Source organism: Pinus tabuliformis, chromosome 9, assembly GCF_031772625.1.
Source record: "Pinus tabuliformis cultivar Carrire ecotype Pingquan chromosome 9, CPIR1, whole genome shotgun sequence".
Lineage (NCBI taxonomy): Eukaryota > Viridiplantae > Streptophyta > Pinopsida > Pinales > Pinaceae > Pinus > Pinus tabuliformis.
The window spans coordinates 432,759,350-432,780,584 of record NC_142307.1 but is presented as its reverse complement, the minus strand read 5'-3'; the positions used below and the strand labels follow the sequence as shown (position 1 = coordinate 432,780,584).

Genomic DNA, 21,235 nt, shown 5'->3' with positions numbered 1-21,235 from the left:
TTCTACTTCAACAAAGATTTTAAAGAAAAACCATCCGAAGAACAAAACATGAAAGACTAATGAGTATTCCATAGTAGGCTTCAATTTGAGTCCAACCAGAGAAAGAGAGAATAAGACATACCACTTTACCATAAAAACATCTAATAAGAGTTTTTCCTAAAATATTCAGAAGTTCCTCCAAAAACACATATTTACTAGAGTTTTAAAATGCTAATACACTACTTAGAAACAATAGAAGTATCGGAATTGACACTCCCCATGAATCTGGGACTTGACAAAAAGGGAGAGAAAGAGACATAGGACACTTAACCTACAAAGGACCATAGTGAGATGGAGGATGGTGGGAGCATGAGGAACTGAAGTGATGTAAGTTCCATTCTCATTATCCAAAATCACATTCCCATCACTTATGCTAGGCTTGGGACACTTAAGGAATTTGTGGGAGTGAGAAGATATGACCAATCCAACATCGGTTAGTTATAGATGTGACAAAAACCCAACCAAACACATTCCATTTGATTATCTAGTTGGCATGGTGGGAAGTTGAAAATCTACTAAAAGGTAATATTTCTTGTCCTTTTGTTTGTTTGTCACCACATGAGGGAGGTCAAGAAATATTATGCCATCCCTGCCCTCCATAAAATGTAGAGCTAACTAGAAAAAAATCCAACTATAATCACATGCCCAAAAAATGAAATTGCAAAATCAATGGACCATTTTTATTATTATTCAATTTAAATATATAAATATTTGATATAATTGCTAAAAAATAATTTGAAGGAAGTCCTAGTTACTTGGTGCAAGCCCGGAAGTGATGATTGACGCTATGTGATTCATTTCACTAATTTCAATCCCACTTCTTCACCCGTGTGAGTATCACTTGATGCAATGAGCGCTAAGTGGACTATTCAAAAATCATGAGAAATTAGTGAGTTACAACTACCTCTCGTGGAAATGGTCATAGTTGAATGACTTACCTCTCGTGGAAATGGTCATAGTTGAATGAATTACTTAACATAGTTGAATCCCAAAAATGATATCTAACAAAAAAATAGTTAAATCTAATGGAGTCGTGTACCTAGGCAGAGGAATTGCCCCGACGACCAAAAGTGGCTCCAGGGAAAAAAATTTCGAAAAATCTTGTAGATGCAGTGTTTGAATCATGTTTTTGATGGTGCAAATAGATTCAACGCTATCAAAAATGTAGTGGGCACCTAAAATTATGAATTTTGACAACTTTTACTTGGATTTACAAAAATACCTGTAAGATTTTTTCAAAATATGACCCAAATTTCCATAACTTTTGGGGCAAAAAAACATTATTTTTAGCCTATAGTGAAACAGATAACAATGAAACAATTATATGTACTTTATTAATTACAAATTTAACTTTATTATATGGAGCCTTTTAAATGTAAATTACTTTGGCAAAGCATGGTAGATAAAGATAATAAGGTCCTCGGTTCAGATCTCAACAGATGTATATCCTTTAAAAATACCATAATAACAATATGATACCAGATTATCTATTAATGGAAATTTAAAACCAAAAATATTATGAATGTGTACTTATATAAAATTTATTATTTCATTTTTAAAAATTAAAAATTAAAAATTTTAATTTACCCTGATTTTGTTCACAAAATTTGGGTGGTGGGTTTTTACATTTTTAAAAGGAATTGTTTAAGGAGGTGGAGGAATTTATTGGATGGCTAAAAGTCATTAGAATTTGGGTGAAAAAAATTGAAAAAATCTTATAGATGCAATGTTTGAATATGTTTTTGATGGTAGAAATAGATTTAGCACCATCAAAAACCTTTAGAGCACCTAAAATTACTAAATTTAACAGTTTTTATTTAGATTTACAAAAATCCCCACCAAATTTTTTAAAATATAACTGAAATTTCTGTAACTTTGGAGAAAAAAAAATAATTGTTCAACTGCTTTTTAAAATAATCTTAAATAATTAATTGTCCAAAAATAAAATCATAATAAGCAAAATTAAACAAAATCACGGTGTGCCTAACTGATGTTGGCGTAATAAACGGGGCTCACAAGAAATCTGATATTCAACGCCACGGCCACTTCTTTTGCGCTTCATCTATTTGTTGTAATGGGCCTTTGAAAAACACATGGGAGTTTAATTGAAGGCCGTGACCCGCCGTCAATTGCAGTTGTCTATAACGCGATTTTTTGAAAGTTTTTCTGGTGGGTTTTTCCGGTCGAAATTCGGTAGGAATTTATTGTAATCGCAAATTTGATAGCTAGTTTCTGCACAATGAAATCGTCGCAGAGATTTTCAAGGGTGCTGAATCCAAATATGTAATTAAAAAACCATTTTAACTGCAACAAATCAAGATTTAACCTCAATTTCTTCCGCCGGATTCCATCACCAAAATCTCCAAAAAATAGCATTATAGACAACTCCCCGTCAATTCATCAGATGGTCCCCGAAGGGCAACGATTCTGCAGGGAACTGGGTTTCCGGGGCTCCGGCGGTTTAATGAATGAATTTGTCCGACGATAAGCAGTTGTGAAAGGTGCATGTACTGTGATACGGACAGTTGTATATGATGTGATAGTTTAACTGAGTTATCTGAACATGTGATATCGACAGGACTGACATTTGGAGTTCCCATCATATTGGAGAGAAAGGGACGAACCGGAGACCTAACCTAAAACTCGTTTCTGGTCGGCACTTCTTCCGAGGAAGATGAGTTGTGGCCCGTGGGGCAGGTTTTACTAAGAAAGCTTTTGTCACCTTTCTGGATATCCGTGCGCCAGAGCTGGCTAGTACACCAGGCCACTAGGGCCATTGCAGAATTCTTGGAGGTACCGCCGCACCTAGAAAACACAATGGCTGATTTGAAAGAGGATTTGCTCTTCATAGTGATGAAGTACCTTGCTGAGGAGAAGTACACAGAGACGGTCCACCAGTAAGTTTGTTTTCTGCGTTTTGACATCACTTTGTTTTCTGCATTTTCTTAACCTGGTACGTCCACAGTCACCTGACCCTTTCATGGCATGCATGGCGCCCCAGGCTGGAGCGAGATTCGGGGATTTTCCTGAACCAGAAGTATGTTGAAGACCTAGTGATGGCTGGAAAATTTGACCAGGTTGAACACTACTTGTTGGGTTTTACCAAGATCGATGAAAATATGCAATCTGTAAAGCTGTTCTTTGAGATCAGGATGCAGAAATATATTGAAGCACTCAAACGGTAAGTTATTTTATTCCTTTTTTTTCCCTCTGACAGTCTCATAAGTGTCAAATTGACAGATTTTGGATTCCTTTCATGGTTGGTCGTTGATTAGTTGGCCTTGGTCTATGATGGGTGGTTGCTTTTCGACCTTTTTGCATGCCTGTGAATGGGGAGGTTATCAGCAGGATTTCGACAGATTAAAGGTTATACAGTTTTCAACATTTTTAGGAGGTTATGCTTTCTATCTGTGGAAGCAGCTGTTTGGTAATGGTGCTTAATCAATTCATAACTGTGAATGGCATTTGGAATTCCTTGGTTACATGTAGGAAAAATGAGCAGCTTGCCAAATATTTGGCCCGGTTCAGTTACTTTCTTTTTATTATTTCTATGTTGCACAGAAATTTTAGGAACATGAAGTTTTGGGATGTACCCACTCTGAAAGTTGGCCGAAATTTGATCGAAACTCGACCATTATGTAATTATTGGTGAGAGTTAATATAAATTTGGTTTTTTTTTTTAAATATATATATGTGACGGCTTTGTCGTATTTGTCGGTTTCGGTCGTATTCTGTTTGGCTTTGGTTTTATTGTATTTTGGCTTCGGTCGTATTCTGACTGGCTTCGGCCATATTGTAATCATGAGGACTTCGGCCATATATGAATTTTTTCTCTGAAAAAAATATAACATTTCAGCCCACATTTTACTTGATGTTTCCATTTTTAAGCTAGTCGTTTCGAAAACTCCAAAACGTTTTGTTACTTTGTGCAATTTAATATTATTTTCATATTGGTTAATCTTGGGTTTTCATATGGTTAGGGTCCTGTGTTGATTAATGTATTAGGTTAGGGTCCTGTGTTGATTAATGTATTAGAAATTTAGTTTATAATATAGCAGTATTGTAATCATCGAAGTTTTTTCACTTTTCAAAATTTTAAAGAATAAAAAAGTTAAAAATTTATGGTAATTTTCAATTATTTTATTGGGTTAGTGGTCACTTTATTAGGGTTTTTTTAGATGTTAGAATATTTTTTTAATTTTTTTTTGTTTCTCAGTGTAAAGTTGTGTAGGTTTATTTGTCTTTTTTTTAAATCTCTAAATTTATAAAGTGTATGTTCAAGGTTCTTTTCTATGGTTCCATGTAAAAATAAGATAGGACATTGATTATGTTGGATCAATTGATTATAAATATCTTTCATTTTGCAGGAATGATCCGTTTAAAGCCATCGACATACTTTACAATGATCTTAAACAATTCCAAGATTACAATCCAAAAATTTATAAAGATATAACACAACTACTTACAGTTGACACTCTCAGGTAGTGATTGTTTTCCTGATTGTTTTGCTATACTATTTTTACTGCCTCCTTGAAAATTCTCGATTCTATCCTTTTTGTAAGATTTAATTTATTATTTGGTTACATGCAGTGAGGTTACAACGTACCATCGGGCTTTGAAGTGGTTAAACATTAAAAAACTTATGAAAGATAACCCTGTCATACGTCCCAAGTTGAGGTTTCCGGTCATTCCAACTTCCAGGCTTAAAACTCTCATGAATCAAAGGTTCTACTTCTCTCCCTGATTCATCAATAAGAAATTGTCATTATTGAGTTTAGGACTTATCTAGAATGAATATCTATTGTTACAATTTTAGAAAAAGCCTAGCCTCTTGATGGATGCATTTTTTCCAAGGATTTTTCATTTATGTCGTTAATAATTAGTGCAATCAAACTACTATGGGATTCTATAGTCATTTCTTACCACAGGGAGGAATGCATTACCTGGATATTTTATAACTTCTAACAATGATGTCATATTTTCTATTGTTCAGTCTTCATTCGCAACATCATGCTTGCAAAAATCCTCTCCCTAATTTTGATATCAAAACATTATATACTGATCATATATGTGAGCTACTGATTGGACTACAAACTACGCTTCCACCAAATAATCCTCCTACGAGGATAATTCAAAATGGGGTGGATTTTCTTTTGATTTCTACACACTGTAAGTCAACTTTTATGTGTATCTTAAATGTCTATTTTTTTCTTTTTTCCTGTTGAATATGAATGAAACCTTTACTTATCTCAATCTATGTCTATTATTGTTTGAATAAACTCTTTATCTGATTGGTTGCAGCCATTTCAACCTAGATTTGACGACACTTCTACTACTCCTACAACATGGAGTGTGAACCTTGATCATCACTTACTACATGATGCAGTAACTACTACTGGTTTTGCCTTTGTACCACCTCTAAATGCATGTTGACTATTTGATAATCTATTAATCCATAAATATTATATAATGATCTATATATTTCCTTATTGAGTAGAAGGTCAAGGTCATTGATATAGTAAAAAGAAGTCTATTGTATTTAATATTTGAACTCTAGCTATGCTCTTGTTGGTTGAAAAGAAAATAAATAATAAACATTGTTTGACCACAAATGTTCTATTCTAAATGAATTTCTTTTCTTTTCTAGAAGGGGCTATGCCATTCTCCCAACCAAGTAGTAGTAGAAACAAGCATCAACTTGTTGATTCTAAACGTGTTGTGAAGCGTTTCAGAACTAGTCACCATGGAGAGGTGTGAAACACAATTTCTATTAACCTTTATGTTCATGATTGTTTTGAGAAGCTTCTTCATATTATTCCTTAGGTTAATAACCTTTTTATTCCATTCAAATTTTCTTCCTATTTGCAGGTTGCAGGTGTAGGACCAACTCACTTTTCTAACATTTACTTGGAAATTGATCCTCCTAAAACAATGGTGAGAAGCCTCAACCAAGGTTCAAATGTAGTAAGCTTGGATTTTCATCCTCGACAACAGACAATTCTACTAGGTAATGTCCAATTTCACTAGTGAGAATTGTGTATTCTATAAAGCTCATCAAATTAGTTTGTTAATCTAAAGCAGAAATTATTTCTAAACATGGTCTACTGGGTGATATCTTCAGTTGGAACAGATGGTGGGGACATTGAAATTTGGGAAGTGGGATCATCTAGAAAGTTAAATCATAGGTCATTCAAATATTGGGATGCATCATATTGCATAATGGAGGGAAAGGTACAAATCTTGTATTTATTTTTTTAAGTGATTTGCATGAAGGAACATATCTTATGGTTTATTTTTCCACTAAAATATAATTCTTAGCGACACCTAAATTTGGATGACACATTTTTCTTATATTTGATTAGGAGGTCCTTTTGAAAGAATCAACTGTCTCAGTGAACAAATGTATGTGGAGTCCAAGTGGAACATGGGTTGGTATGTAAATTTCCCTTCTATGTGTCAATTATACTTCATGACAATTTTTTTATTTGCTATATAGGCAAAAAATTATTAATTTTCAAAAATAATTTCTTCATATTGTATGTAGGCAAAGCCATTATTTGTTTAGGAATAATGATATGGGATATATTGTTCATTGACATAATCTCACTTGCAGGGGTGGCATTTTCAAAGACTATTGTTCACATATATTTCTATACTGTCACTGGCGAGCTGAGGCAACAACTACAGGTCCATATTAAAGCTCAATAAAGGATTGCATTGTGTTGCAATTTATTTATGCTATACATGGATATAATGACGATATTAATACAACATTGCAGATTAATGCACATATTGGTGGTGTGAATGACATTGCCTTTTTGCGCCTTCAGAAAGAACTATGTGTTGTAACTTGTGGGGATGATATGACCATTAAGGTAAATTTGGTACATGATTCTTGACTTCATTATGTTAATGTATATGTTTTTAATAATTACTCAATGCTATAAAAATTGTCCATTTGACCTTAAGTAATATCATGGATGTTTATAAGCTTGAACATTTGTTGAAAAAACTTATTGTCTATTCTGTAGGTATGGCATACAGAAACAGGTCATAAAAAATACACATTTGAAGGTCACACAGCTCCTGTTTATTCTATTTGTGCTAATGATAAAAAAAATATCCAGGTAATTGATTTTTGGAAGTCTTACACTAATTAGAAAATGAATTTCACAAATTAGAATTTACTTAGTACAGAGATTACTAGCAACTATTTTTTCCATAAAGATATAATGGTTACACTAATTAGAAAATGAATTTTATAAATAGGCATTTATATAGCACAAAGATTACTAGTAACTAATTTTTCTATAGAGATGTAATGCTTGAAATTATTTTTTTGTTTAGAAACACATGTAAGGAAGACTCAACTAGCAATAAATGAAATATATGAATTATTTTGATATTGCTAGCATTAAATGCACTATGAACTATTCTGATATTTCTAATGATCTTCTCTCAATGATCGTAGTACATTTTGTCCACATCTTTGGATGGCAAGATTAAAGCTTGGTTGTTTCATCAATTGGGATCTCAAATTGACTATGATGCACATGGGGATGGGCACATTACAATGGCTTATAGTGATGATGGATCACGGTAATTATGTGATATTTTATTTAAATTTATATAGATGACGATGTTTGAATGGAGAGCAAAGATATAAGCTAACTAAAATTAATTTCCAATGTTTTGTGAAGGGAATTTATAAGCATGTTCTTTAACTTGATTTATCATGTTTGGGATTAGGCTCTTCTCATGTGGTACAAGCAAAGATGGAGAATCATATTTACTAGAGTGGAATGAAAGTGATGGATCAATCAAACGGATGTATTCTGGCATTCAAAGCAAGTCCTTAGAGCCGCTGAAGTTTGATACAACAAAGAATAGGATTCTAGCAGTTGGAGATGATTATCAAATTAAGTTTTGGGAGATGGATGATGTCACTGTGTTCTTAGCAACTTCTGTCGAGGGTTGCTTGCCGGTAAAAGGATACTTTCGATGGAAATTACTATTAAACCTTTTAAAATTTGGATATGTGATCGAGTTTATCTCAGTTGAAATTGAAAATGTTTGAAACTTTTCCAGTATGATTGCATATTTTACTCATCGATTCCTCTCTCTCTTTGCAGTCTAGACCTCATCTCTGTTTCAATAAAGAGGGTTCCTTGTTGGCTGTTACAACAAACAATAATGGGGTCAAAATCTTAGCTAATAAAGACAATAAAGAGGGTTCCTTGTTGGCTGTTACAACAAACAATAATGGGGTCAAAATCTTAGCTAATAAAGACGGACTAAGGTTTCTTCGTAAGCAGAAGAATAGAGGGGGCTCACTAGGGTCCGGGATGACAAAGGTAGTATGGAAACAAAATTATACATTGTTCATGTGTATCAAAGCCATGGATGCAACTTAATTTAGTGATCTTTGAACTGCAGGCTCCACATCGAAATGCCAGTATTGTAGAAAAGGGAATTAGCCCTGTTCCTATCTCTTCAGAAAAATCAAAGGAAAATTTGCAAGAAATATTGCTGGTGAGCTATTCCACTGGAAGACGTATTATGTTCAAGTCTTCTACAATATTTTTACATTATTTAGTTGAAATTTGAACTCTTTGTTAATCAGTTTTAAGTGAAATGGCTTTGCAGTATTACTTATTTTAACTAAATAAATAACTGTAATGTTCAAAACACACCAACAGAATTGTGTCGATAGCAGTCAGACGGTGGATGTAGCACAAAGGCTTCCAGATGAGGGTGTAGACAAGAGGAAGAGCTGGAAACTTTTTGAGGTGAAAGATCCAGCGCAATGTAGGTCTATCATATTGCTGGATCCAGTGTCAAATGCACAGGCAAGCTTTCCTCTTCTATGTACTAGATTGAATGTTAAATGCTCAACATGGCGTTATCTCACAGAACTGCATATTAAATATTGCAGTTACAGATTACATATTGCAGTTACAGATTACGTATTGCATATTATATATATTACATATAGCAATAACAGATTACATATTCCATATTACATATTGATTTTCTTTGTTGCATATTACAGATTGTTGGATTACATTACACATATTCAGGTTCCTCACTCTTAGCTTTGGACACCAATGCTACGTTTAAGCTATGGAAATGGCAACACAATGATTTGAATCCATCTGGCAAGGTCAGTTTTTACATGGACAATTTGCTCATATTTCACTTGTAATGATTACTTGTCGTTGTTACCATGCATTTAAGTAGACTAAACTTTTGTAATTTATTTGACAGGCTACAACAAATTGTCAACCACAGTTGTGGCAACCTCCTGATGGGTTGCTTATGAAAAATGACACTAGTAACAGAGGTCCACAAGCAGTTTTTCCCTGCACAGCTTTGTCAGATAATAATGCATATCTAATGTCTGCCTCTGGTGGTCAAGTGTTTTTGTTCAAGATGAAGACATTTCAGGTGAGGTATTCTTTTCATATTTAACAGGTTGCTTGCATTTATTTCGTGTTTTCTTTAGTAATTAATCTTGCCATGTTCTTTTTGTATATCATTGTTGCTGAGTAAATCTTGTTATTTTTCTAATGATTTTGTCCAGAAAATTTTCTCTCTTAAATCCATGATCTTCTGTCATCTAGTGTTGTAAAGCATGCATGACATGGATGAAAACAACCTTCAGTTTGAGCCTTGAAGTTTATGGTGAAATGATTGTATCTTAGCATATATTTTTATGTCTTCTAAATTCGTAATCCATGTTAATGCAGGTCATAGAAAAATGCATGGCCCCTCCTCCAGCGGCAACATTTATAGTTTTCAACCCTTTAGATAATAACATTGTTGCTATTGGAATGGAGGATTCAACAATTCAAATTTTCAATGTTTCTGAAAATAAGGTTATGTGGATTTACGATTTCCTTTTAGTGTCTAGTACTTTTGATTGCCCCTTTATGTGGATAATAGAATGCCACTAAATGAGTTTTGACTACAGGTAACATCAGAACTTAAAGGGCACCAGAAGAGAATCACTGGTTTGGTATTTTCTGAACATTTAAATGTATTGATATCCTGCGGAGCTGATGCACAGGTACATATTCATATTCATTTATAATTTAACTGCATAATCTACTTCTCCATATAAGATATCAGTTTAAAACCTTTTGACTCAAATCAATGTTCTGTTGACAGCTTTGTGTATGGGGAATAAATGGATGGGAGAGACAGAAATCTAAATCTGTGCATACAAAGACAAGAAAATCATTATCACCACTTGCAAATACAAGAATACAATTTCATAATGACAGAGTTCACTTGCTAGTTGTGCAGGAGAACCAAATTGCTATTTATAATGCCCCCGAATTGGAATGTGTACGCTATGTAAGATCCTATCTTTTTTCATATTGCAGTTCCTACCTAAGTTATGCTGTAGTCAGATTTTAGTAAAAAAATCAAAAGTTTTTTTTATCTCAGATTTGAAGACTAGATAGTGACTCTGAATAGTTGCATTGCAGTGGGCACCTGAAGATCCTTTACTCGCACGTATTTCTAGTGCCACATACTCATGCGACAACATACTAATCTATGTTAGTTTCTATGACGGTTCAATTGGTGTATTTGATGCTGAAGTGCTGAGGCCACGCTGTCGTATTTCCCCTTCTGCATTTATACCAAGCATGAGCAGGTAAAGCATTCCTTAATAAAAGGACAGGGGTTATAGTACTGTGCACTACGATAGGAAATAACGCTGCTATTGTAATTTAATCCTAAAAAGTTGTTTGGCTTGTTTGTGCAGTGGCAATATCTAAACGCTGCTATTGTAATTTAATCCTAAAAAAATGTTTGGCTTGTTTGTGCAGTGGCAATATCTATCCTCTTGTAATTGCTGCGAATCCACTTAAACCTAATCAGTTTTCTGTAGGGTTGACTGATGGAGGTGTTCATGTGATTGAGCCCACTGAATCGGAAGGTAAATGGGATGTTGCATTGTTAGAAAATGGAGGTGCTCCTTGAAATCATAAAATAAAAAATCAAGGTTCTGAATAGCCTCCAAGGCAGCATGGAAAATGAGTGAAGAACTGCCAAATAGCCAATTGTCAAGTTTTGTCCCACAAGTTTGTTCAATGATGTGACCAATTATTCTAGTGTCTTTTCAGGGGCTTTCCTTTTGTAAATTCGATTATCTTTCAGTATAGGCTCTGTCGTGTTTTTTTCAAGGCAGAGATTTTCGGATTCATGGGGATTGGTGTTTTTATAGGCTCTGTCGTGTTTTTTTTAAGGCAGAGAGTTTCGGATTCATGGGGATTGGTGTTTTTATAGGCTCTGTTGTGTTTCTTTTAAGGCAGAGAGTTTTTCAAAGCCGTTAAGTCATTTAGGATTCATGGGGATTTGGATGTCTACTGCCAGCAGATAAAAATGATAGTAGTAACAATTCAGTCATTGTATTGAGGGTAATTCCATTGGACAAAGACGGTAGGAGTTGAAGAAGTTTTGAGTAAATACACCTATTTATTGCATACAACATGTTGCAGAGCTTGTGATGTCTCATCGCTAAATTAAGACGTTTATTAGCATAAATGTCATGTTAGGTTTCTTTTTTCATTTTAGTTCTATGTTATTAAGGTGAGATAGAGAAAAGTGGAAATAGCATTTTAGATCATTCTGAGTCATTCTCATCATAGAATTCAAAATCATAACATTCTGAACATGAATTCGAAATTCTGAACATCCCTATCATGTCTGTGGTTGGTTTGGGATTTAAAATTTCTTATTAGAATCCAATTTTTTTCTAATTGTTTTTAGTGTGATTTTTTACTAAGTTTTTTTTGTCTAATTTCTCTAAAATCTTGTAAAAATTTATTGAAATTACAAGTTCAGATAATTTCTCCACAATAAAAGTGCCCTAAAATTTTTCCAGAATACTGAATTTATATATATAATAAAAAGACTAGCTTAAATAAAATAAACCAAAATTTCACCTCAAAATTTTCCACAAAATTTTAATACAAAAATCTCTAAAAAAATGCCACTAAAAAAAACTCCAAAATTCTAATACAACAAACTCTAAAAAAATGACAATTTTCTGCGCCAATAACACAATTCATTTCTCATTCAACAATATTCTCGATTTCGGCCGAGAAATTATTACGAGTTTGGGCTTCAAAGAGCTGGGCACTAAAACGTTGCTAATGTTCATAGATGCAGAAGTAGTGTTTAATCCATAAGGAGGAACAGTAGAGGATTCGTTAATCAGGTTTGTAAATCCAAACATAGGTTTTAATTTAGGGGGAGCATATGCCTTGGCAAGGGGCGACTGAAAGTCCCTGATGGTCTTACCAGTTTTCGTGAGCAATGACTCCACAGTTAACTCGTCATGTATCTTTGATCCCCACAATCATCTCTGGAAAACTATGAACTCTTCTATCTCCCCTGAAATCAATAACTGGGCACTTGCTCAGCTGCTTCACAATATCTTGGTATTTCATCATCTACCACTCATGGTATTCAAGAATGAACACAAACAAGTTATATAGAGAGGCAATAAACCATCGTTGAACTCATGGTAAACCTTTCCTGTGTACCCTCCAGTTGAGAACACCACTGCAGGCACCGAGTGCTGCACTCGGCACGAATTTTGTTGCTCACTCTCATGATCTCTCCGGCTCAGTATTTTGAGAGTGACATCATCAATCGTGTTCATAACACTCCTCTCCCATTTGCGTGTATATCGCCTGATTTTCTCCTCTTCAGTAGTTTTATTCTCATGGGAATAAAGGAAAACAGAGGAAGCACAAAATTTCATTGCCATACCTTATAGTTGTATTAACTTTTTCTACACCTTCACCTGAGAAAGCAGAAAACAATAAATATGCTCAAATTAGTTTCATCATCATACTTACTTGCCTGTAAATTCCTATCTTTTTTATGCTATGTAAGATCCTATGTGTACTCATTAGCAAACCGCTGAAAATTTATTGTGATAACTCTGCAGCAGTATTTTTCTAAAAGAACGACAAGTACTCTAAAGGTGCCAAACATATGGAACTGAAGTATCTTGTTGTGAAAGATGAGGTTCAGAAACAAAGAGTGTCAATCATGCACATCAGGACAGAACTTATGATTGCAGACCCTTTGACGAAAGGGTTACAACCAAGACAATTTAAGGAACATGTTCAAAGAATGGGTCTTGGTTGTATTAATAATAATTGATGTGTGACATTCTGAGCTCTTTTATGTGTTTCTAATATACAATTATGTGTCTCTTGTTTTAATATAGTAGTACGTATTTTATGTAATTTTAAACAAGAAAGAGTCTTATAAAGATATTATGTTTAATCATTATGATATAAGACATTATGTGGACCATTATGTTGTTTTATATAAATTATGAGTATGAATTGATGGATTGCTGGTATTGTAGTATATGGAAGGGAATGCATTGAATTAATAGTGCACAACCGCCATAACTCTCAGCAATTTATCATAGTATGATGTTCAACACTTAATATTATGAATAGTCGGGTCAAGTGGGAGAATGTTAGAAATCTGCTATTAGAAATTGCAAATGGCTCATTTACTTTTAACGTTATGAAGTTTCTAATCTTAATGTGACGTTATGCAGTTTATAAATCTGCTATTAGAAACTACAAATGGCTCATTTACTTTTAACGTTATGCAGTTTCTAATCTTAATGTGACGTTATGAAGTTTCTAATCTTAATGTGACCCGATTAATTAAGTCATAAATAGATCATTCTATAATTAAAGCATTAGATCTGTGATTAATCTTAAGCGTTGAATTGGTATATGATGGACGTACCAGATTTAGAGTTAAATGATATATAAAGGATTGGGTCCTCTCTCTCCCTGCCATGAGTCGCATTCTTCTCCATTAAGAAACGCATAAAGAAATAGGGTTAGAGAGAGAAACCGAATTCTGAGAAGAAGAGTAACCGTCAGGAGTCAGAAGAAAGTAGATGGCAGCCATTACATCTTCCGCTGTTAATCAAGGTATGTCATCTTAAACAATAGATCATATGAAGTTTTGTTTGTGAAATATTCGGTATTGATGATCTTTGGGCTGTTAATTGAATTGTTCATAATTAATCAAGAAAGATCTCAAATATATATATATATATATATATATATATATATATATATATATATATATTTTACATTTGGTATCGGAGCCACCAATCAATAACTGAATATTTCCTATGATTGCAATTGATCTGTTCTGTGCTTTACTCATGATGTTAATCAAATCCTGCGCATGCTTCACAACGAAACTAATCAAGATTCGTTTCGCCCATCGTGGGTTAAGATTCGTGATCCGACCGTCGGATATAGAGTTTTCGACCTTTCTTTACAATTTCAGAGTTTTTAGGGTCTTTTCGTGCATCATTTACTGTTTTGGCTTTGCACGATTAAAGTTTACTGGTACAAAATAATTGTTTGAAATTTGGGCATAAAAGTAATTGTTCTGTGACTGATTGTTTTGCATAAAGTATGTGTTATAAATCATTTATGCACATGAGATTTATGATTTTGTTAATCACTGAAGTGGTCAAAATCAGAATAATCATTTAGTGCATAAGTGACATAATGATTATTGATAGAAATTGCCAGTTATAATAATACCAATTAAAACTGGCGTCACTAATGATAGAACCTGAGAACTTACCCAAAGGAAAGTCTTGTTCTATAACTAGTTGACATGATGAGGTTTAATAGATATTTTGATTAAATAAATATTGATCATCCAAAGATGTCAGTTCTATTTAATTGAATATATTTATTACCTACTTATGTTTTGGTATTTAATTATGCTAAGTATAAGATAGTATCTACCCAAAGGAGTGCTATATTATACTATTATGTCTACATCTGAATCGCGTTAGTTATGAGCTTATAGTTATTTCATTTTTTTTAATTTGCAGGAGTTCCCATGAATACACATGCTTCATCTGTTACATTGTTCACTGGTGTTAATTTTTCTGAATGGAGAGAACAAGTCAATTTCCATTTAGGTGTTCAGGATCTTGACTTGGCACTCCTTGAGGATAAACCTGCTGCTCTTACAAAAGATAGTACTGAGGCAGAAAAATCACACCATAAAGCATGGGAACGCAGTAACAGATTGAGCCTTATGTTTATTAAGATGACTGTTGCTAACAACATCAAGTCAACAATTCCACAAACAGAAAGTGCTAAGGAATATATGCAGTCTGTGGAAGAGCGTTTTCGTTCAGCTGATAAGTCACTCGTTGGTACTCTTATGGCAGAACTCACGACCATGAAGTTTGATGGGTCGCGAACTATGCAAGAGCACATTATAGAGATGTCTAATCTTGCAGCAAGGTTAAACTCCCTGGGACTTATAGTAGAGGATTCTTTTCTTGTCCAGTTCATCCTGAACTCGCTACCTTCTGAATATGGACCTTTTCAGATTAACTATAACACTATAAAGGATAAGTGGAATGTTAATGAATTGGCCAGTAGACTTGTTCAGGAAGAAGGACGTTTGAAAAATCAAGTGAATCACTCAGTAAGTTTTGTGAGTAATAAAGCTGGTAAAGAAAAGAAAGGAAAATCAAGTCATTTCAAGAAGAAAAAGGCACCTGCTAAGAATGGGTAGGATAAGGAAAAGAAGGAACTAAAGGATGTTCAATGTCATTTCTGTAAAAAGAAAGGACATTATCAAAGTGACTGTCCGAAAAGGAAAGCTTGGTTCGAAAAGAAAGGTAATTATCTATCTTTCGTATGTTTTGAATCAAATTTAGTTGAAGTTCCCATTAATACATGGTGGCTTGATACTGGTGCTACAACTCATGTTTCCAATAATATGCAGGGATTTCTTATGATCCGAACCATAAATCCAAATGAAGATCGTTTTCTCTTTATGGGAAACGGAATGAAATCTTCAATTGAAGGCATTGGGACTTATCGTCTAATTCTAGAAAGTGGATATGTATTAGACTTATACAGTACCCTTTATGTACCTTCATTATCTAGAAACCTTATTTCCGTAAGTAAGTTGGATATTTCTGGTTTTAGATGTATGATTGGATCTGGCTGTTTTGATTTATATAAGAATACTGATAATGTTGGTTCTGGTATTCTAATTGATGGTTTATATAAATTGAAACTGAATGACACTTATGCGAATTCCTTGTTGAATGTAGTAAATAATGTTGGATGTAAACGTAGCATGTTGAATGAAAATTCTGCTTTCTTGTGGCATAAAAGACTAGGTCATATATCCAAAGAAAGAATGATGAGATTAGTAAGTAATGAAATTTTGTCAAATTTGGACTTTAGTGATCTAGAATTATGTGTGGATTGTATTAAAGGTAAACAAACCAAACATAATAAGAAAGGAGCCACTAGAAGCAGCCAGCTTCTTGAAATAATACACATTGATATTTGCGGACCTATGGACACTCCAGCCTTTAATGGAGAAAAGTATTTCATCACTTTTATTGACGATTTTTCCCGTTATGGTTATGTCTATTTGCTTCATGAAAAATCTTAATCTGTGAATGTCCTTGAGACGTTTGTAAAGGAAGTTGAGAGGCAATTAGATAAAAAGGTGAAAATCATAAGGTCTGATAGAGGTGGTGAATATTATGGTAAATATAATGAGTCAGGCCAGTGTCCAGGTCCATTTGCAAAATTCCTCGAAAGTCATGGCATATGTGCGCAATACACAATGCCAGGTACACCACAGCAAAATGGTGTAGCAGAAAGGCGCAATCGGACGTTAATAGAAATGATTAGGAGTATGATGTTAGATTCTACACTACCTAAGAATTTGTGGTCGTATGCTCTCAAAACCGCTAATTATTTGTTGAATAGGGTTCCTAGTAAAGCTGTTCAAAAGACTCCTTTTGAGTTATGGACTAACAGGAAACCTAGCTTAAGACACCTGCATGTTTGGGGTTGTCCAGCGGAAGCGAGAATTTATAATCCACATGAAAAGAAATTAGATTCTCGAACGATCAGTGGGTATTTTTTAGGTTACCCTGAGAAATCTAAAGGGTACGTGTTTTACTGTCCTAATCATAGTCCAAGAATTGTAGAAACTAGTAATGCAAGATTCATTGAGAATGGTGAAGTCAGTGGGAGTACTAGAAGAGAAATAGTAGAAATAAAGGAAACAAGGGTAAATGTTACATTGCCTAGAATAGTTCCTCCATCTACTATTACTCCAAATGTTGTTCCAGCTGTTGTAGAACAACATGATGATAATGAACAACATATAAATGAAGAAGTACTTCCTGAAGGAAATGACTTACATAATGCTGATATGCATGAACCACAACAAGTAGCATTAAGAAGACCTCAAAGAAATCGTAGGTCAGCTATTTCTAATGATTATGTGGTTTATATACAAGAATCAGATTATGATATTGGAATCAATAAGGATCCAGTTTCGTTTTCACATGCTGTAGAAAGTAAAGAGTCAAAGGAATGGATTAATGCCATGAAAGAAGAACTGAAATCCATGCAACAGAATGAAGTTTGGGATCTCGTTGAGTTACCACATGGCTGTAAAAGAGTCGGATGCAAATGGGTTTTTAAAACCAAACACGACTCTAGTGGTAATATCGAACGGTATAAAGCTAGACTTGTTGCTAAGGGTTACACTCAGAAAGATGGTGTTGATTACAAGGAGACATTTTCTCCTGTTTCGAAAAAGGACTCACTAAGAATAATAATGGCATTAGTAGCTCATTATGATTTGGAGTTGCATCAAATGGATGTGAAAACAGCCTTTCTGAATGGAGATCTTGATGAGGATGTTTATATGGATCAACCTGAGGGTTTTTCTGTAGAAGGTAAAGAACAATTGGTGTGTAAACTTAAGAAGTCAATATATGGGCTTAAACAAGCATCCCGGCAATGGTATATTAAGTTCAATACCATTATTACATCTTTTGGTTTTAAGGAAAATATGGTTGATCACTGTATATACCAAAAGATCAGTGGGAGCGAGTTTATTTATCTGGTCCTTTATGTTGATGACATCTTGCTTGCTGCAAATAATTTAAGTATATTGCATGAGACTAAGGAATTTCTCTCAACGAACTTTGAAATGAAAGATATGGGAGAGGCATCCTATGTGATTGGAATAGAAATATTCCGTGATCGATCACAAGGAATATTGGGATTGTCTCAGAAAGGATATGTCGAAAGGATTCTAGAGAGATTTGGAATGAGTGAGTGTTCACCTGGGACAGTTCCTGTACAGAAAGGTGATAAATTCAATTTCATGCAATGTCCTAAGAATGATGTTGAACGAAAGGAAATGGAATCAATTCCATATGCATCTGTTGTTGGTAGCCTAATGTATGCTCAAACCTGTACTAGACCGGATATCAGCTTTGCGGTCGGTATGTTAGGGAGGTATCAAAGTAATCCAGGAAGGGAACATTGGCAAGCTGCAAAGAAAGTTTTGAGGTACTTACAAGGCACGAAAGATTACATGCTCATGTATAGAAGATCCAATGAATCGGAGGTGATCGGATATAGCGATTCAGATTTTGCTGGATGCATCAATACTAGAAAATCGACTTTTGGTTACCTGTTTATGTTTGCTCAAGGTTGCATATCATGGAAACGTGCGAAACAGACTATCGTTGCTTCATCCACTATGGGGGCAGAATTTGTGGCATGTTTTGAAGCCACAATTCATGCATTATGGTTGCGGAACTTTATTTCAGGACTTGCGGTTGTCGACACCATTAGCAAGCCGCTGAAAATTTATTGTGATAACTCTGCAGCAGTATTTTTCTCAAAGAACGACAAGTACTCTAAAGGTGCCAAACATATGGAACTGAAGTATCTTGTTGTGAAAGATGAGGTTCAGAAACAAAGAGTGTCAATCATGCACATCAGGACAGAACTTATGATTGCAGACCCTTTGACGAAAGGGTTACAACCAAGACAATTTAAGGAACATGTTCAAATGGTCTTGGTTGTATTAATAATAATTGATGTGTGACATTCTGAGCTCTTTTATGTGTTTCTGATATACAATTATGTGTCTCTTGTTTTAATATAGTAGTACGTATTTTATGTAATTTTAAACAAGAAAGAGTCTTATAAAGATATTATGTTTAATCATTATGATATAAGACATTATGTGGACCATTATGCTGTTTTATATAAATTATGAGTATGAATTGATGGATTGCTGGTATTGTAGTATATGGAAGGGAATGCATTGAATTAATAGTGCACAACCGCCATAACTCTCAGCAATTTATCATAGTATGATGTTCAACACTTAATATTATGAATAGTTGGGTCAAGTGGGAGAATGTTAGAAATCTGCTATTAGAAACTGCAAATGGCTCATTTACTTTTAACGTTATGAAGTTTCTAATCTTAATGTGACGTTATGCAGTTTCTAAATCTGCTATTAGAAACTGCAAATGGCTCATTTACTTTTAACGTTATGCAGTTTCTAATCTTAATGTGACGTTATGAAGTTTCTAATCTTAATGTGACCCGATTAATTAAGTCATAAATAGATCATTCTATAATTAAAGCATTAGATCTGTGATTAATCTTAAGCGTTGAATTGGTATATGATGGACGTACCAGATTTAGAGTTAAATGATATATAAAGGATTGGGTCCTCTCTCTCCCTGCCATGAGTCGCATTCTTCTCCATTAAGAAACGCATAAAGAAATAGGGTTAGAGAGAGAAACCGAATTCTGAGAAGAAGAGTAACTGTCAGGAGTCAGAAGAAAGTAGATGGCAGCCATTACATCTTCCGCTGTTAATCAAGGTATGTCATCTTAAACAATACATCATATTAAGTTTTGTTTGTGAAATATTCGTTATTGATGATCTTTGGGCTGTTAATTGAATTGTTCATAATTAATCAAGAAAGATCTCAAAAAAAAAAAAAAAAATACATTTTACATGTTTACCATCGATGAGAGAAGAACATCTCACACAGCAGTGTTGAGGGTTCGATCTTGACTGGAAGACCTCTTTCTGGATTTTCGATGGCTTCAGGTTTGGGAGAGCAATTCGAGTTTGGAAAGATACATCTCTGTAAACCATCTCCTCGCTGCGGCCATCTGCAACAAGAAGTAGACATATTTCATTGACAACATATTACAAAACCTCACACAAACATATCTTTCACCAAGAATGGAAAACATCTAGACATAAAACAAGGGCGAGGATGGCTTACACAGCTTGAATATGGGATCGACCCAACAAAGACAGCAAAAGCCTAAGAGATATGAAAGTAAAAGAAAAAACAGAAAGAATTTAAACTTGGACTTGGATTTATGTCCAACAATCCAGAGTATATTAATCCTCTGTTTCTGGGTGAATCACGAGTTGTCTGCCCTGTTCCCTTATCCTCTAGCCCTGGAACATTAGTTCGATTAGTCATTTGAACGGATGAGCCCTTTTTGTGATTTGAAAGTCCCAAATCTGATGAGAAGGATGATGAAGAATGAGTTTAGTTTGGATGAGCAGAAACAGAAGCAGACACTGTCTAGGATGAAGAAAGCAGAGTGGAATGAAAGGATCATTCTGAGCCATACTCATCATGTCTTCCTCTTTTCTTCTTACCTGCTTAGCAATGTGGCTTCATGATATTTATCCCTATCCTATACCATACCGTAGAGATGACATACTGTATGACAGTGGTATAGATTAGTTTGCTGGTCTGTACTTTTGTATTTTAAATCAGCATAGATTTATTTTAAAACTGATTTAACATAAGATTAGAAAGGTCTAATTTCTTCATTGTAATTTTTTTTTATGAAATGACATTATTTAAATATTTTGTATAGTTTTTTTGTTGATATAACAAAATTTCAATTTTGATGAAGGCTTGTGAGGCCAGGCAGTAACTCCATTAGGCAGAAAAGATGATTTGATTTATTTCATTAGGTATGCTATTGATATATACAAAGGGTGTGACTGCTCAGTTCATCTCCTGATGACTGTTCACATTCCTAATTTAACTATTTACATAAATTCACCCAATCGCAGAGGATTAGGTGTCAACATTCGCCCCTTAATCTGAAGGGATGTTGGTGAGTCCAAGCATCGTTCTGAATCTTTCAAGCTTTTCTCTTCCAAGCACTTTGTTGAAGATGTCTGCAATTTTCTCATTTGTGGAACAATGACAGAGATGGATTGTTTTGGCCTCAACATGATGTCGGATCAGATGATATTTAGT

General features: G+C 34.3%; 1 protein-coding gene and 1 pseudogene across 1 annotated transcript; one reads left to right on the top strand and one right to left on the bottom strand.

The window, feature by feature from the left end:
- Positions 1 to 2,856: 2,856 nt before the first annotated feature.
- Positions 2,857 to 11,031, top strand: LOC149149019 (protein TOPLESS-RELATED PROTEIN 2-like). Its single transcript, XM_089442357.1, has 25 exons — positions 2,857 to 2,936; positions 3,041 to 3,220; positions 4,407 to 4,523; positions 4,630 to 4,764; positions 5,033 to 5,180; positions 5,341 to 5,437; positions 5,687 to 5,790; positions 5,908 to 6,046; positions 6,161 to 6,270; positions 6,402 to 6,471; positions 6,653 to 6,726; positions 6,819 to 6,914; positions 7,071 to 7,166; positions 7,511 to 7,638; positions 7,789 to 8,023; positions 8,172 to 8,393; positions 8,476 to 8,571; positions 8,739 to 9,005; positions 9,092 to 9,202; positions 9,307 to 9,486; positions 9,789 to 9,917; positions 10,013 to 10,108; positions 10,210 to 10,398; positions 10,533 to 10,702; positions 10,878 to 11,031. The coding sequence occupies exons 1-25, from the start codon at positions 2,857 to 2,859 to the stop codon at positions 11,029 to 11,031; spliced, it is 3,423 nt and encodes a 1,140-aa protein (XP_089298483.1).
- Positions 11,032 to 11,674: 643 nt separating this feature from the next.
- On the bottom strand, positions 11,675 to 20,437 carry LOC149149018 (xylan glycosyltransferase MUCI21-like; annotated as a pseudogene).
- Positions 20,438 to 21,235: the final 798 nt, after the last annotated feature.